Source organism: Panthera uncia, chromosome A2 (genome assembly GCF_023721935.1).
Source record: "Panthera uncia isolate 11264 chromosome A2, Puncia_PCG_1.0, whole genome shotgun sequence".
Lineage (NCBI taxonomy): Eukaryota > Metazoa > Chordata > Mammalia > Carnivora > Felidae > Panthera > Panthera uncia.
Window position 1 is genome coordinate 120,341,770 of NC_064816.1, and position 17,650 is coordinate 120,359,419.

Sequence of the window (17,650 nt, forward strand, 5' to 3'; positions counted from 1 at the left end):
CCTAGTCAATTTCACGGGGGCTACAGTTTTTTATGATCATCACTAAACCTGCCTCTTTTAATACTAGGTGTCCATAACCAACGGCCACCTGTATTTGGAGCATTTTCCGTGAAAGTAATCAGGCAGTTATGGTTGGTTTTAATACAAGCAGCTTTTGTTGTTTTACACCTGGCTTGTTACCCTTGCTTATGTTAACTTCGTGCCTCAATAGCCATTTGATATTTGATGCAAATCAGCGTACGTTCCGGTAAAGGGACCAAATGTCTAGGAATTTCTGAAGAGATGAGTTATTATCTCATTTCCATCACCAGTTGTGGGATCTTGGGCAAGTCATTTCACCCCTGGGTAAATCTCCTCTAGGGTACAGTGAGAACATACAGAAGCGTCCCCTGCCTATCTCACAGAGTTGCTTGGATATCCAATGAAAGAACAAGGTGATCAGAGGATTTACCAGGCACCGTTTCCAGGTACATCACCAAGAGTCATAGCTTATTGACAAACACAGACCCCAGGCTTTTCTGAGAAGTGCCCTGCGAAAATCTAGAATAAATACAAATGTGCTATTTCCCCCACGTTCATTGAAATAATGTGCAGGCTACTAAGTAAATGGTTAGGAGAGTATTGTAAGTCAGAAGGCAAGCGCAGCTGAGGCAGATGCATAATTATGATTTGATTATCAGAAGATCCAACACGATCTGAATTAATCAGTCTGCTGTTGAGTCCAAGTTCCTGTACTGTTGAAGCTGGAGCAGAAGTGGGAGTCCATTCTGGAAGTTAAGGAAAGCATAGCCCGGCAGGGAGGCCTGTCTCAGGAGCCACGTGGATCGCTCCGAGTGGGGGGTGGGGGTGTCTCAGACCTGCCCTGGGTCGAGGCCCCGCCATGGGCGGGCGGGACTTGGGGGTGAAGAGGCTGTGTTGGCTACTGGATCATAACTGCTGAGGAGAGAGCAGCACAAGGATCCTCCCTGGTGTCAGGCAGAGCTCTTCAGGGAGGTGGGCTCTGGGAGGGCTCCGTGCCTCTGCTCAGCCGAGCTCCAGCCAGAAGCCTTAGGAGCCAGAGCAGGTGCAGAACTGCAGCTGCTGGCCAGCTCTCAGAGGGGAGCTGGACTCTTCCTGGGCTGCAGGAGCCAGGACAGCCAGGCTCAACTCCACCCGAACCATGCCAGCCAACCTCACGGAGGGCAGCCCCGACTCCAAGGGCTCCAGCGGGACCACGCAGACCCCGGATGCTTCCCCAGCCCTCTGCACCGAAACGATGACTTTCACTGAAGTGGTGGAAGGGGAGGAGTGGGGCTCCTTCTACTACTCCTTTAAGGTAAGTTTCCTGCTTTCCAGTCTGAACGGATTTTAAATGAGACAAGTAGAATTTAAGAGACCCAATTAAACTATCATTGCCAATACTGTGAATGGGTATAGTTTGTTTTCCCTACCGAAAAGAGTAAAAGGAAAAAACAACAACAACAACAACAACCAATGAGCTAAGGCAAAGAGTTTTTCATATTGTCTAAGGACCTATAGTGTAGTTTTTTTTCTGAATACTGGTCTTTTGTTCTGCTGCTGCTGCTGAAAACATGTGAATCTTGAGTAACATTTATGTTAACTTCATGCCTAAGAGTCTGCAAAGTGGATGATTTTACTCCCCCCCCCCCTTAGATAAAAGCACTTTTAATTAATTCTATAGTAGTGCTTGAAATGTTGCCTGTTTCTTGTAGGGGTTATTGCCGTGAGTTTTCTGCTAGGAACATCAGAGGTGTGGAAAGCCCACATCCCCCAGGACAGTGCCTGGTGCAACCGAAGACGTAAGCAGTAAGGAGGGAAGGTCCATACTCTTATTGAACCTATGCTTTGAACATCAGTGAGAAATAGATTCTTTGATTGTAGTTTGTGGTGCCATCCTTTGCAACAAGTTGCCTCCTAGAACAAAGGAGGAATCCGACTTTGGTGAATTTCACCTTCAAAGCATCCAAGGGCCATACTGAGGAAATGATCCTCATTAACCTAATCCTGTTCCCTCTTTTGCAACAAGATTGGTCAGAAATCAGGCATCTGGAAAACGACAGTTCTCTGCTTCTTGTATCAGAAGGCAGGCCTGTCAGGGTATTTCACACGCTGCCTGAATGTGCATAAAGTGGTGGCAGTAATTCCCAGGTCTCCAACTGGTTTTTTATACCAAAAAGGAAAATACTTCAAAAAAAACAAAAAACAAAAAACATTCTAGCAGTTTTTTTTTTAGTCCTCTGGGTGTTCTTGAAATGATTTAGTTTTTTTTTTTTTTTTTTTTTAACATTTATTTATTTTTGAGACAGAGAGAGACAGAGCATGAACGGGGGAGGGGCAGAGAGAGAGGGAGACACAGAATCGGAAGCAGGCTCCAGGCTCTGGGCCATCAGCCCAGAGCCTGACGCGGGGCTCGAACTCACAGACCGCAAGATCGTGACCTGAGCTGAAGTCGGATGCTCAACCAACTGAGCCACCCAGGCGCCCCGAAATGATTTAGTTTTTACCCCACAAAATAGAATTACTGTAACATCCACCTCTCTCCCGGAGCTTTGCTTCTTTGCAAACACTCAAAATGAAACTTTCTTTTTTTTTTTTTTTAATTTTGTTTTAACGTTTATTTATTTTTGAGACAGAGAGAGACAGAGCATGAACCGGGGAGGGTCAGAGAGAGGGAGACACAGAATCCGAAACAGGCTCCAGGCTCTGAGCTGTCAGCACAGAGCCCGACGCGGGGCTCGAACTCACAAACTGTGAGATCATGACCTGAGCGGAAGTCGGCCGCTTAACCGACTGAGCCACCCAGGCGCCCCTCAAAATAAAACTTTCAACAGGGAGCAATCTCGGAAGGCAGCCTCCTGCTCCTCAAAAACCAAGAGACAAAATAACAAAGCAGAGCCTGAACAAGTCACTTAGGCTGGCTCCATGGGTCCAGACCCTCAGAACCACCTCCTAATGCATGCACACACCCTGCCCAGCTGCCCAGCTCCAAGACAGAAAATAGAAACTGAAATTGGAGTTTGTTGTCATTTACCTTTGACTGAATAATCCCCTTTATGAAATCAGCTTGCAGACCCAGAGATTCTGTCTTGGGGAAGCAGGCTCTGTGCACCCAGGAGACAGACACAGCTCCTTCTCAGTGACACTGCTTCTGAAGCCTCTCTGATATTTATAAAACATGACAGTAAACAGAATGAAGAGAGAATGGCCATTGCAGCAGGGATAATAATTAGCAATACGGCAATACTCAGTCTCCACTGAAATCTCATTGGCCATTTTTTGAATATAGCTCCTAAGGGGGTATTTTTATTATTCAGACACCCCCCCCCCCCCCCCCCCCTCCCCCCCCCCCCCCCCCAGCTGGTTCTCTATTAGTGTTTATACTCTGTCCTAGCAACACCATCTCTGGGCACTAAGGAGAATCATATCACTTTTTTTCTTTTAAATCTCCTTCCTTTTCATGTTTGCCCTCAAACACCTGGACCAGTGTACAAGGAAAAGAGGATAAAAGAGAAGAATTGTTTGTCTGGGAGCTTAGAACGTTTCACTTTTGACCCATGCAATCATTGACTAAAACACAGTGATTTGTAGTTACAAGGCAGGTGCTGGTGTTTGTGGGAACCTAGCTTAAATGTTTCAGGGTAACCTTTCCCCGGGGTCCTCTCTGAACAGGGCAGTTCTGTTACATTGGCGATACAGGAACAATGGTGATGCAAACCCTTATTCATTGGTCCTTTGATTTCACATACTTCTCAAGAAGAAAGCCAGAACCGCTCCTCTTTACTGTCTCTCAAACGTGTACTTTTAATCCCCGTTCTCTACCGAAAGCAGTAAATAATATAAAAATAAAACAAATGGTATCAGCAGTAAAAGTAATAGAACCAACAGTAACAGGAATAGCCTTGCATTTCATTTGCTGTGGGCTTTCTTGGTGCCAGGAATCTTTCTAAAGGACTTCTGTGAAGTATCTCCTTTAATTCTCACACACTATGGTGTCTCTTTTCCACCTGGACTTGCCTTCCACCTTCATCTGTGTTTATATAAATTCTACCCACTCTTAAGTCTCCTCTTGAATTGCTCCCTCCTCGAAGCCCCCCTTGACCCATCTCTCCTCTGAGTTCCAGTCGTGCCAAGGAGTGTAACTGTCTTCTTGCCACTTAATCTGTCTTCAGCTGCTACTTCAGTACGTGCCTAGGAGATATCTAATAGTCATTAAGCTCCTTGAGGGAAAGGAATGCTTGATTTCTGTTTCCTATTCCCCAGAAACCAGCACCAGGCTAGACATAATAAATGTTTACTACACAAATGAAGTGTGGTATTCTGTTTCTGTCAACTGCCCACATTTTGTCAGATTGGCTAATAGAAAGCTTGCTTGCTCCATAACAGAGTTGGGGGAGTGGGTATCTTATCAACCATGACTGCACATGGCAGCCCCTGCCTTGCCTCGTCTCTACGCTCTGTACTGGCCAAAGTCCTTCTCTGCAGGAACATTCGAATCATCCTTGTCTCATTTCTAAGCCAACATGACCAAGGTAAGTTATGGATGCCAGTGGATGGGGTATGGAATTCGTTGTGGTGCCATAGACTAGAACCTACTACTGATTTAGGCCCGAGAAACTGTACTTACCGTGTTGCAGCCTTACTAGTCTCAGCAGTCCTGTTTAGTCCACACACCTGGGCTTCTGACTTAGTTTCCTGCTTAGCCTTCAGGTTCTCCTCTGAACTCCAAAGCTCTCTTGGCAGGAGAAAAGACATCCCTGGGTAGGTATGGTTAGCTTTTCCTTCAACAGGCTTAGACCTTTTCCCTTCTTCCCATTTCCACCCCCAAAGTCTTACTGCCACTCCCCACTGCTCTAGCCTACTCTGCTGTGTAACCATGTCCTTGGATATAGGCAAGAAGGTTAGAGGTGAGTTCGCCACCCCCTTCCTCTATCATTGGCTTCATGTTACCAATCCTATGTGGTCCTGGGTTCAAGGTTCCCAGCTCAAGCCCCGGTTTCTTTCATAGTTTCTGTTATGCCCAGAATTCGTGATCCCCAAAGACCACTAGGGAGCCGAATCCGATGCAAAAGCAAAAGAGCCTTTATTTGAGCTAGCTCGAGCTCAATCCCCTACCTGCACCGACGCAGCGGTGAGATACCAGGGAGAGAGAGCGAGTTTCAAAAGCACAAAGGTTTTATAGGGGTCTAGGGGCAGTTGGTTAGGTAATGGCTGTGGCCTCAGCCGATTGGCTGGGGAAGGGTTGTGGCCTCGGCCGATTGGCTGGGGAAGGGTCGGAGTCCTGTTATGCAGGTCGCTGGGCGTGTTTTGATCAGGAAGTTTGAATTGTGAGCGGGAGGTTACTCAAGGGGAGGAGGCACGGTCTGAGGTTTCTGCGATTTTCCTGGAAAAGGGGTCATGTCGGGGACATAGTCACTCAAGGTGGAGGACACAGAACAAGATGGAGTCGGCTGGCGTAGGCCCGCCCTTTCAGTTTCCAATTTCAGGGTCCCATCCGCTTCACCTCTTCAGCTCCCAGTGATAGCATTAAACTCTACCAGAAATTCCCTAGGAGGATGGGACCTGGCTAATCAGAAAGTGAACGGAGGAGGTGAATATAAACCTGTCCAAGTGGAAGGCAAAGATGGAACTCTTCATTTTGCCCTTGAAGGTGCTAGCAATGCTTCCAGTATCTCTTAATGATGAGAAAATTAACTCAAAGTAACTGGGAGAGAAACCGGTCTGAATGAGTAAATTGGCAAAATTATGAAATAATGCAGATGAACTCATTTTTATTACTCTCAGGTGAGGGAAAAAACATCAACCAAGATTGCTAAATGTTACCTAATGACGATCTTTTATTGAATCTCCTTCAGTAAGTACTTAACAAATGATATGCCATTAGTCTAACTATTGTTTATATGTAAATGGTTGCCGCTAAGTGCTTGAGGGTGATTGGACATGTTCCCCCCCCCCTTTGTTAGTGCAACCTCTTGTCTACTGTCTTATTGTTAATATTCTTGCTACACCTTTCCTCTTTGAATATAACAATAGCAAATTCTGTTTCAACTCATGTCCTTATCTCACACGAGGTTTTAGCAAGAGCTCAATTGAAAAAGTTTACGAAGACTTGCTTCTTTTCACTGTATTTCGGTTGACAACTCATTTCTAAGAACTTGACCTACCTGGGGCGCCTGGGTGACTCAATCAGTTGAGCGGCTGACTTCGGCTCAGGTCATGATCTCGTGGTCCATGAGTTCGAGCCCCGCATCGGGCTCTGTGCTGACAGCTCGGAGCCTGGAACCTGTTTCAGATTCTGTGTCTCCCTCTCTCTCTGACCCTCCCCCGTTCATGCTCTGTCTCTCTCTTTCTCAAAAATAAATAAACGTTAAAAAAAAATTAAAAAAAAAAAAAAGAACTTGACCTACCTACTAAGTACCAGCATTTTCACCTCAAATGACAGTGACTGTCATGTCAGCTCCTTTTTGCCCGCTGGCCTGAACCCTCCTCTTGTCCTGTCCCACCTGTTGGGGACTTGTTTGTCACCTTCCGTCTTGGATGCCAGGACAGTTGTCACTGATGCCCTTCCTGGAATCCAGGAGCCCTCGGTCCCTGACCTTCCCGTGTGATCTCCGGCAGATGACAACAAAGGCCTGGCCTTCACCTCATGCGTTTGTGTTTGCCCTCCTGTATGGTTTCACTCGGTGCGTTCATTTTCAGTACATTCGTGCAGTTGAACATGTGGCTGTTGGTGAGGAAACGACTACTAGTTTTGCTCACTTAAGTAACTGTTAAGGGTCTGCTATTTCCTGCCTGTTTCTGCTGTGCACACCCAGCGCTACACTCCCCACCCCCTACTGGGTAAGCTCTGCCTCCTCCAATTTTACTCTGTGTCCTTGAGAAAGACACAGCTGCTGCTGGCGGGCTCCTCGGGGACGGGGACGCCCTGCAATTCCCGAGCTCTGGACTCTAGTTTGTGAGAAAGGAACACCTGCTCAACTAAATTTCCCTTCGCATTGCTCACGCATCCGATGGCAGGAGACGTGATCTTCGTCAGTGCCAAGCGAACTCAGAATTGCGGTTTCTCCGCCCCCGAAGGGCTTTCCCATTTTCTGACTCAGGGAAGGTGTCTCGGCTCTCGGGACGCTGTCTCTGTGATGTGTTCACATGTGTGTGATGGGGGTAAGGGTGGGGGTCCGCCCTGAGGAGGGATCCGGGCAAGTCGGCCTCAGCGGAGACGAAAAGTCATTTCTGGCCTTCCGAAGTGGACATCCTTGGTCCAGACCCTCGCCTGGATCCCCATCGGGCCCTCGGGGCTACACCGCGTTCTGAGGCAGGGTACCTCTGTCACACTTCCTTTAGGCACACGGGTGTTCATAGCTCCCTCTTTCCCTCTCTCAATCCTGGCTCAGTTTTTGTGTCCTCCCCTCCCAGCTCCGGGCGGTGGGAAACACAGTGATGTCGTCTCTGGTGCCGCCTCTACCCACGCGACGATCATATCTGTACCACTCCTACCTCATGATAGCTGGGAAAGCCCCCAGAGACTGCCATTCCCTGGTTCCTATACAGTAAGTGGACTTCAGCGCCCTTTTAATCCTGTGCTCCCAAACTCAGAGGGTGTTATGTCTTCCTTGTTTTGTGCTGGTCTTTGGAGGGGGCAATGTAATACCCTCTCATCAGTGTCTACCCTTCCTCACATTCTATACCACTGTTGTCCTCTCTTACCAGCCTTCTCCGTCAGCCTTTCTTTGTGGAGGGGAGGCTGACTGCACTGCGTTCCTCTGAATTCATTATCCCAAGCTCTCAGCTCTGAACGCTCAAAAGACACATTCTCTTGCAAGGGGAAAAGCTATTTCTTTTCAAGGTATTTGAGATAACCTCCATGAGGCATTTTTTTTGAAAGCCTGACTTTGACTTGTTTCTCTCTGCCTACATTGGTAAAGATAATACCCTGAGGCCAGATGGGGTACAGCTCTCTGGCAGCCTGGGCTGGGGAAGGATCCAGCAAAGGGGTAGGAAGGGGCACATCCATTTATGCTTCAAAATGTCACCCTGTCATCCTGTTGATATAGTGGGTAAGAGTGTTTGGAGCCATGTACTCAAGTGGCCAAGAAATGTAACTTCATTCCTCTATCATTGAATCTAGCTTTTCTCTACATCTCAGTTGACCTGATTTCAGAAGTAGCTTAGTCATCCCCAGGTAAACTCAGGCTCTTGAATCTTCCCCATCGTTTTATCGAGGCGTAGCCTTTAAAGCCAGACTGCTGGGGTCAGGTACATGTGCCAGCACTATCTAGCTGCGTGACTTTGAGCAGCTCGCTTCTACCTGTGCCATGGTTTCCATGTCAGATAGATGACACGAACAGTTAAATGTCCTCCAGAGGGCTGCTGTGACAGGTTAAGTGATGGAATGCTTGTGAAGCCTTTCAGAAGAGTGAGTGGCCTAAAGGGTTCAATAAATATTATCTATTCTATACCCAGGAACTAGTTGTTTCACTCTTTTCCAAAGCTACTTTCTGAGAGATGAGGGGCCACCATTATCTCTATGGAAGAAGCTTTTGAATATTTTAAAAGATATCACTGCAGTTGAAGCCCTTTAGGATAGTTTTAATATGCATTAAGTCCTCAAACAGTGGTGGTGAATTGAGCTGTTTCTTTTCTCTCAATTAGACCATGAAAAATGGAGAGTCAGATATTTAAAGAAGATTCCATTTCTTACTTTATCATCTTGATATAATGTCTACTTTTTATCTAGGCAAGCTTAGTGGCCCAGTACAAGAAGGGCTATTTACAGAGATGGGAAATTATGCCCCATCCAGCAGAAGAAAGGACAGGCTTCTACTGTGGCAAAAAGATCTTCTGGGCCAAAACCACCCAAAGTCAGGATGAAATCATTAAGGAGTAATCCTCAGGGTTCTTGTCTTTTCTTTTTTTTTTTTTTTTTTTATCCTAACTTTGGCAATATTGGTGGCTGCCTAAAAATGATGGATCTTTTACACTTTATAGTCCACAACATAATTTCACATGATTTTTTTTTTACTTACCATCAGCTCTAGGAGAGTTTAAAATAGCATTCTTGTTTTTTAACCAAAGGTGTGCACGAAATCTGAGAAAAGGTGAAAGTGTGAACTTCCTAAGAAATTAGAAAGAAAAAAAGAAAAAAGAAACAAGATTCTGCTGCTGATTTTAGTCAGGATAGGTTAGGTTCTACAATAGTAAAAACCAAATCCTGAATATCTGTGGTTTAGCACATCAGAAGTTGCTTTATCTCTCACATCCCAGTTGCAAGCAGGTCAATTTGTAACTCCGCCTTCTAGAACAAAATGGTTTCCAAGGAAGAACGCAAACCTTTCCTCATATGCTCTGCCCTGAAATGGCATATGACTTTGACTCAATTCCATTGGCAAGAATTAATTAGGTGACAGGCATGGGAAATGTAGCTTTATTGAACACCCCCAGTGTGGGGAGCATAGTGTACTGCTTAAAGTTTGGTTTGATCTTCACCTTCTACAGGACGAAACCCAGATTCTTTGACCTGACCTGAATATGTTCGTAACTCATACATCATATGATGTAAGATATGCACATGAACACACACATGTACACAGACACACAAACACACACACACACACACACACACCACTAGATGTCAGTCATGGAAGGACAACTCTAGATCCTACTTCCCCAGCATAGTATCTGACACATATTAGAAAAATGGTCAAGAAATACTTTGGTGAACGAAAAAGCACATCAAAAAACAGTTGGTGCCACGGGGCTCCTGGGTGACTCAACTGGTTAAGTGTCTTCCTCTTGATTTCAGCTCGGGTCATGATCTCATGGTTTGTGGGACTGAGCCCCGCGTTGGCTCCAGCGTGGAGCCTGCTTGGGATTCTCTCTCCCTCTCTCTCTCTCTGCCCCTCCTTTGCATGTACTTGCTCTCTCACTCTCTGTCTCTCTCAAGATAAATAAACTTAAAAAAAGAATGGTTTGTGTCACAAGTTTATTTGTAATGTCTCAGTAAATTAATGTGAGCATATAAGAGTGGATAGAGTCTTAATCTTTATCCCACATGCCATTGCATTTGAATTTTAAAGGTACTGCAATTTGGGGGAGTTCCTGAGAGCAGCACAAGACCGTCTGACAGGGAAGTGGGTGTAGGCAAATCTTTAGACCCGAAGCAGACAATATGCGAGGTCTAACTGTACTTCTTTTCATGCTGCTAGCTCAGATTCCACACCTCAGGTCTGCAAACCATCCATCTCTGAGCCCCGAGACATCAGGCAGGTATTGGGAAAGGCGGATGTTAACACTCACATCCCTGCTCTCCACTGATGTGTTCTGACACCTGATTATAGAAGTCCAGCCATACAGGTCTTCCGCAAAGTACAGAGGCAAAGGCCACCATCTGTGGACAATAGGACCTGCTGAGTGGGGTGAATGGACTCAGCTCTGTCTACTAGAATCTCAGTCGAGCAGTCACACAGGATTGCTGTCTGCTGCCTCTAGTCGCTGCCAGCAGAAACTGTCCTGTGAACAGTGAGACTACAGCTGATTTCTTAGGAGAGGACCCTATAGTAGGTACCAGGGAACCAAAAAAGGACATATCACTGTCGTGAAGGGCTGGTAAACTAATGCTTTAATTCAACAAATATTACTAAAATGACTTCAGCCTTTTAAGATCTTAATCCCTATAGATAAACATAAATAGTTCTCAATTTAATTTAAATTTTAAAATAAAATACTATATCTGACAATAAGTCAAAAGCATACATATAATTATGTAGAATACAATCTTTTCAACTATATTCTTTCCCTCCCCATATATCATGTATCCCTTTGCCCTACCAAATTGAGAATCAGATTGGTTTGATGGAGTATTACCTTAGGCACTGGGGGGGGGGGGGGGGGGGGGGGGGGGGGGGGGTGTGGGTACAGAGATGAAAGAAACAGGTATCTTGCCTTTGGAAAGATACCAGACATTTAGTCAATAATTATAAAGGAAGAGGTTGCAGTCAAAAAAAGGGAAGAAAAGATGGGGAGGGCAGGCAGGGAGTTGTATAAACAGATTGAAAAGAAGCATTTCTGCATAGAAAATCAAATAGATCTTGTAGAAGACAAGTAGAAGGGAAGCTTCAGGTTTAGATGAAAGAGTTAGGTAAAAAAGACCCAAGAGGGCCATTAGACTAAACAATATATATATATATATTTTGTATAGACAAGAAGATCTTTAAAGTTTTATTAGCAAAACTGTTAACAGTGAAAACTAATCAGAGAGAGGTTAATCAGGCTGCAGAGTGCTGGACAGATTGTAGGGAGGGGACCTTGGGGACCGAGAATCAGTTATGATGCCCTAACGAGAGGTGTCAGTGCTCAAGCAAGGATTGTCTTATCTGATAGTGGGGACAAAGAAGCAAGAGACCATCATGTCGGGTCACATGCAGAGTTTAGGGAATCAGAGAATGCAGGCTGAGGCAGAGAAGGAAGATGATATGGGGTTAAAATTCATAAGTTGGGGCGCCTGGGTGGCTCAGTCGTTTGAGCGTCCGACTTCGGCTCAGGTCACGATCTCGCGGTCTGTGAGTTCGAGCCCCCCGTCAGGCTCTGGGCCGATGGCCCAGAGCCTGGAGCCTGCTTCCGATTCTGTGTCTCCCTCTCTCTCTGCCCCTCCCCCGTTCATGCTCTGTCTCTCTCTGTCTCAAAAATAAATGTTAAAAAAAAAAAAAATTTTAAATTCGTAAGTTGATCCCAAAATGTATATGAAAAGGCAAAGGAAATTGAATAGCCATAATAATTCTGAAAAAGTATAAAGTAAGGGGACTCATGCTAGCTGGTTTACAGACTTATTGTCAAGTTCCAGTGAGATATGGAGGGGATGCTAAACATCCAGAAATGGAAAAGAAATAGGCCCACACATACATGGTCAGTTAATTTTTGACCAAGGTAAAAAGCAGTTCAATGGAAACAGCAAAAATAGCACAGGAACGAGGAACGAGTGGATCGCTACGTGTAAAAAGTGGACCCGTACCCAAAGCTTACACCTTCTAAGATGTAACCCCAAATGGATCATTTACCTAAGTTTAAAACCTAAAATAAAACACCTAGAAGAAAAGACTGGAGAAAATCTTTGTGACTGTGGATTAGGCAGAAGTTTCTTACACACAACACTGAAGACACAAACCATAAAAGAAAAAATTTGATAAATATGACTCTATTAAAATTAAGAACTTCTATAACTTGAAAGATGCTATAAAGAGAATTAAATGACTGGGGTCCCTGGGTGTCTCAGTTGGTTGAGGGTCCGACTCTTGATTTCAGCTCACGTCATGATCTCGCAGTTCGTGAGTTCAAGTTCCACATCGGGCTCTGCCCTGACAATGCAAAGCCTGCTTGGGATTCTGTCTCTCCCTCTCTCTCTGCGCCCCGCCCTGCTCATGCTCTCTTGCTCTCTCTCAAAACAAATAAACAAAAATTTTTAAAAAGGAATACTAATTACATATTAGGAGAAAATATCTATAAATAACATATATATCTAATAGGAACTTTTTATCCAGAACATCTAAAAAAATTCTTAGAGCTCAATAAGAAGAAAAAAATCTCAGTTTAAAAAAGTGACAAAAGTTTTGAATAGACATGTCACCAAAGAAAATACACAGATGGTAAATAAGTACATGAAAAGATGTTGAGCATCCTTAGTCATTAGGGAAATACAAAATAAAACCACAGTGAAATACCATCACATACTTATTAGAAGGGCGAAAATGAAAATATACTGACTGTATCAAGCTCTGTTAAGGATGGGAAGCCATTAGAACCATCGTACATTGCTGATGGCAAGATGGTAAGGACATTTTGGAAAACTTTTTGCCATTTTCTTATGAAGTTAAACATACATTTATTGTATGTTTAACCCCCAAATCCTACTCCTGGGCATTAACCCAAGGGAAATGAAACACATGTCTACCTAAGAGCCTGTATGTCAATAATTACCCTGCCTTCATTTAAAGATGCCGGAAAGCAGAACAACCCAAACATCCTGCAGCTGGAGAATGGATAAACAAACTATAATACACCCATTCAGTGGAATATTACTTAGCAATAACAAGGAATAAACTTACAGATCTACAAAACAACACAATGGATTTCAAGTGCATTATGCTAAGTGAAAGGAAATCAGACTCAAAATGCTACAGACTGTCATGATTTAATTTACATGTTATTGCTAAAAAAAAAAAAAATGAAACTCTAAGGACAGAAAACAAATCGGTGGTTGCCATGGGCGGGGAGTGGGCAAAAGCTACACTACAATGAGCACAGGGGAATCTTTTTGAATGCTGGAACTATTTCGCACCCTGATTGTGAGGATGGTTACATCTGTCAAAACTCACAGAACTGTACACTCATAGGGCGAATTTTCTTCTGTATAAATTATACCTTAATAAAAAATTTATTCTCTAGAGATTCACATCGTGAGTTTAATTTTCAACCCAATGTGTTTCATTTAATAATCATAAATCCCCAAGTGACAGCATAAGGGAAGTATAGCTGAAGCCCCAGGAAGACCCAAAACAGGATCTAAATTCAGAAGATTAGTACAGAGTTCAAGATAGATGAGTCTCCAAAAGCAGCAAATATGCATCAAAATGGACAGAAAGATGAAGGTCCCACTTGACACGGGTCTTTGCTCACACGTCATCTCCTCAAGAGTCTTCTTCAACTTCTATGACATTATATTACACATCCGTGTGTGAAACTATGCTCGTGAGGACCAAAACTTCACTTTGTTTGATCCTGCGTCTCCAGTGTCAGCAACCATGCTGGCCCTGATGAGACCCTCAGAGAGTCTTTTTTTTTTTTTTTTTTTAACGTTTATTTATTTTTGAGACAGAGAGAGAGACAGAGCATGAAGGGGGGAGGGGCAGAGAGAGAAGGAGACAGAATCGGAAGCAGGCTCCAGGCTCTGAGCCATCAGCCCAGAGCCCGACGCCAGGCTTGAACTCACGGACCGCGAGATCGTGACCTGAGCTGAAGTCGGACGCTTAACCGACTGCGCCACCCAGGCACCCCCCTCGGAGAGTCTTAAAGAGTGAATGGACTCTATTGTGAACTTAAGATAGGTATAAATATCAACAAAGAACTCAAGGCACAGCTCTATGAATGCTTTTCTAGGGTCTTCTTTATTCTACTTTACAAGTAGACATCAACCATTAGCCGCTTAGCATGAATCTTAAGTCTGTAATAGCTAGTGCTGGTGAGAAATAATGATGAGTCTTCCTAATTTTGGAGAACATCAACAGATTTGTGAAAGGCTTTGGATGAAACTGGAGAAGGCAAAGGTGTGCTCGGGAACAGACGTTGAATGGGCAGTGCCGTTTGGTTGACCCCATAGCTAATCTCAAATCCCTTCTCACGTTCCCAGCCAAGTACTCACTGTCCTAGTGTCCCTTGCAGTTAAAAGTAGTTCAGTTTGGGAAACTTAATTTAAAAAGCCTGTGAGATTTCTGAGAAAAAGTTTCTCCTTTTCTGATAAAAGGAGAAAGATACGGCTGGCATTTTATTTTTTCCCTTCTGTCTGCCTTGAATTCTGACACAATGCATGGAACTGTGGCAGCCACTTTGTGACCGCAAGAGAAAAGCCAACGCAAGTTCGATGAGTCAAAGACAGCCGCCACCTAACTTCAGATTTCTTATTATATGAAAAAAATATTTGTTTAAGTCACCGTTAAATGGACTTTCTTTATTTTCGAGCTGAACAATTTCCCAATATATACAAAAACCAAGTGCAAAACTACATGTTTGGAAGACAGGGCCTTGAAAAAGGGCCACAGAGAATCAAATAGACATTTCATTTCTTTTGTTCCACATTTGGTTGGTACAGCGGCTGGCTATGCTCAGTTTTTCTCATCCTGCTATTATCCAGATTACGAAGGCATTGAATAGAGTTTTATAAACATTGATTCAGACTGGATCGTATGTATCTGAGTAACTACGAAAAAGTATCTCCCCTTTCTGAAAGAAAAAAGCTTAAATTTTTCAGACTGATTCTCCACGTTTCGGATAATGACAGTGTTATTCACTTGTGCAATTTTATGAAAAAATACTGAAAGCACTTTTTAAATATTATCTTAAAAAACTACCCAAAACATTAAGTCGTTTTTCATGACAGCTCAGCAAGAGGAGTTTCTATTCTTCCTAAAGTGTGAGGAATCATATCCTTTCCTGACACTTTAAAACGACCAAGAAGAGTGTGAGACATTAGCTCTGGACCCTGAAACCAATTCCATACTGTGCAATCCGCAACACCTCCCAGAGCTGCTCTCCCCTCATGTAGCTCTGCTGTGGGAGCAGAGCAACGACTACTTCACCGCAGGATGCTGAAGAAGGGAAGGAGCCCATTCTCATGTGGAAGATGGATTTTGGGGGAGAGAAAGAGGAAGGCAGTCATGGAGGAGCTCTACTCATTAATCTCCTATGAGGGTGCCCGCAAACTGAGAGTGGGTGAGTGGCGAAGGCTGATGCCCTTCCCCTTGAAAACCAGCCTCCCAGACTCTCCACCACCCAGATTCTCCACCCACCTGCACTCTCCACTCTCCAACTCTCTATTCTCCCAGATTCTCTACTCACCCTACTCTCCACTCACCCAGATTCCCCACCCACACAGGTTCTCCACCCACCCATACTGTCCACTCTCCAACTCTCTCAGATTCTCTACTCACCCAGATTCTCCATTTGCCTACGCTCTCCACACTCCCCAATTCTCTACCCACCCACACAGTTCACACCCCCAGATTCTGCACCCTCCCACACTGTTCACACTCCCAGATTCCCCACCCACCACACTCTCTACCAGGGTATTCCCCTAATACCAAAGGTAAATAAAGCAGAAACTTCCAGGGATTCCTCCCTTATTTATGTTTCATTTTTGGAAGGAAAGAGACAGTTCTCCCACAGATAGAAGTAAGTTGTTGAAGAGGAATAAGAAGGAAGCATAACCTTGACACAAACAACAATCAGTTAGGCTTTCCCACACTGTCAAGAGCTATCTTTCCCTTCACTATCTCTGCTGCCTGCTCTCATACCTGCCTGCCCAGGCATTCAGCTTTGACCTTCCATGCTCTGCCTTGAAAACTTTTTTTCTCCCTCTTTTCCCTAGTCCTCCCTCCATCTAAAAACATTCTTCCCCAACAAGCTGATTCCAAGTATCAGCATAAAAGCCTTTCTGAGTAAGGGAGTTCTTTCCCAGCGGTGTCTCTCCCCACAGCGCCCTTAACCTTCCAAGGCTATTTGCATTTTAAAGAGCATTTTGCTTAACATAAACAATCCCCTACTCTCTGAGCATCCTGGACCGAGATAGTGAAGATCACAGGGTCTAGAGGAGTTGTTAGAGCTCCTTGAAGAATTGACAGCAAGGGGGAAAAGGGCTCCCCTTATCTTCTTTTTCTGGCTCCCAAAGGCTATTGCCCAACTCCTCTGCTGGGCTGGAGCCCTGATTCACCCAGGCCTGCAGTGTTCCGACTCTGCACCTGATAAGAGGTCTCCCACGGCACTCAGAATTCTATTCACGTACAGATATCGAGCCGAAGTCTTTGCTCAAGGACCATTATTCACAACTCATAATTTAATAAAAAATGAAATGGAATATTGTTAGGGCCCGAACGCAAGTTTCCTTCCTTTCATCTAGTATTGTGGACTATTGCCCTTGGCAACACATAGCAATCTATGCAAATAGAAGATATTCTTTCAACTGAGGATAAATTTAATTTTCTTTCCAATGGATTATTTCTTTTTGAGGATTTTTTTTTCCTAGGTTGGGATAAAAATGCAAAAGGTATTCAAGAATACAGACACTACTTGCCCAAAATAAAATTTAGGATAATTTATTGAATGCTACCGGCCAAGCACTTTGTTTTCTCCATCAATTATTTCATTTTCTCCTTCATTACTCAGGTTAAACTAGGTTATGCGGTGGTAGCAAGTAACCAGGTATTATCAGACAGCTAAAACTATGTTTATTTCTTGCTCATGCCACATGTTTATTATGGGTTAACAAGGAGCCCCTGCTTATTGTAGTTACTCAGGGACACAGGCTGACGGAGGCTCCATCTCAACACAGGCTGCCATGATACCAGGGCTAAAAGACAGACAGAAAATGTGAACCCTGTCCTGGCTCTTATAGCTGCTACCCAGAAATGACACATATCACTTCTGCTCACAATTCATTGGCCAAAGTCAGTCCGCGGTCAGATCTGATATCAAAGGAGAAAGGAAAGAGCATCCTCCCTCTGGGAGAGGCAGGGGCTGTTGGTGATCAGAACTGTGTGTGCAGCTCCTGTAACTCTGAAACAGGCATTATTATCCTTGATTTACAGAGAGAAAAGGTGAGGCTCATAGAAGATAAGTTCACAGAATAATCAGTTGTCCAAAAATGTGAACCCCATCGGATCTGGTTCAGAAGCACATGCTCTCTGCACCGTAACAGAACCCCACAAAGATGTTCCTCAGAACTCTAATTATGTGGACCGTGGCCAACAAAGTCTGGGAAAATGCACATATTATATATCACCATATATAATGTAGTGGCCTATTTAAGTTTCTGAGAAGTCCTACAGTAAAGAAAGCAGTTTAATTTTGCTTAATCAGAAGTTCCCAAATTTATCTGACCACAGAATATCATGAT

General features: G+C 44.2%; 1 protein-coding gene across 3 annotated transcripts in view; it reads left to right on the forward strand.

Moving 5' to 3' along the window:
* The first annotated feature begins 1,159 nt into the window (after positions 1 to 1,159).
* NPSR1 (neuropeptide S receptor 1) overlaps positions 1,160 to 17,650 on the forward strand; it is a 154,321-nt gene continuing 137,830 nt past the window's right edge. For all 3 annotated transcript variants that reach the window (XM_049641683.1, XM_049641685.1, XM_049641684.1), the window contains exon 1: positions 1,160 to 1,315. In XM_049641683.1, coding sequence (XP_049497640.1) covers positions 1,160 to 1,315 — 156 coding nt within the window. The remainder of the gene's footprint in view (positions 1,316 to 17,650) is intronic.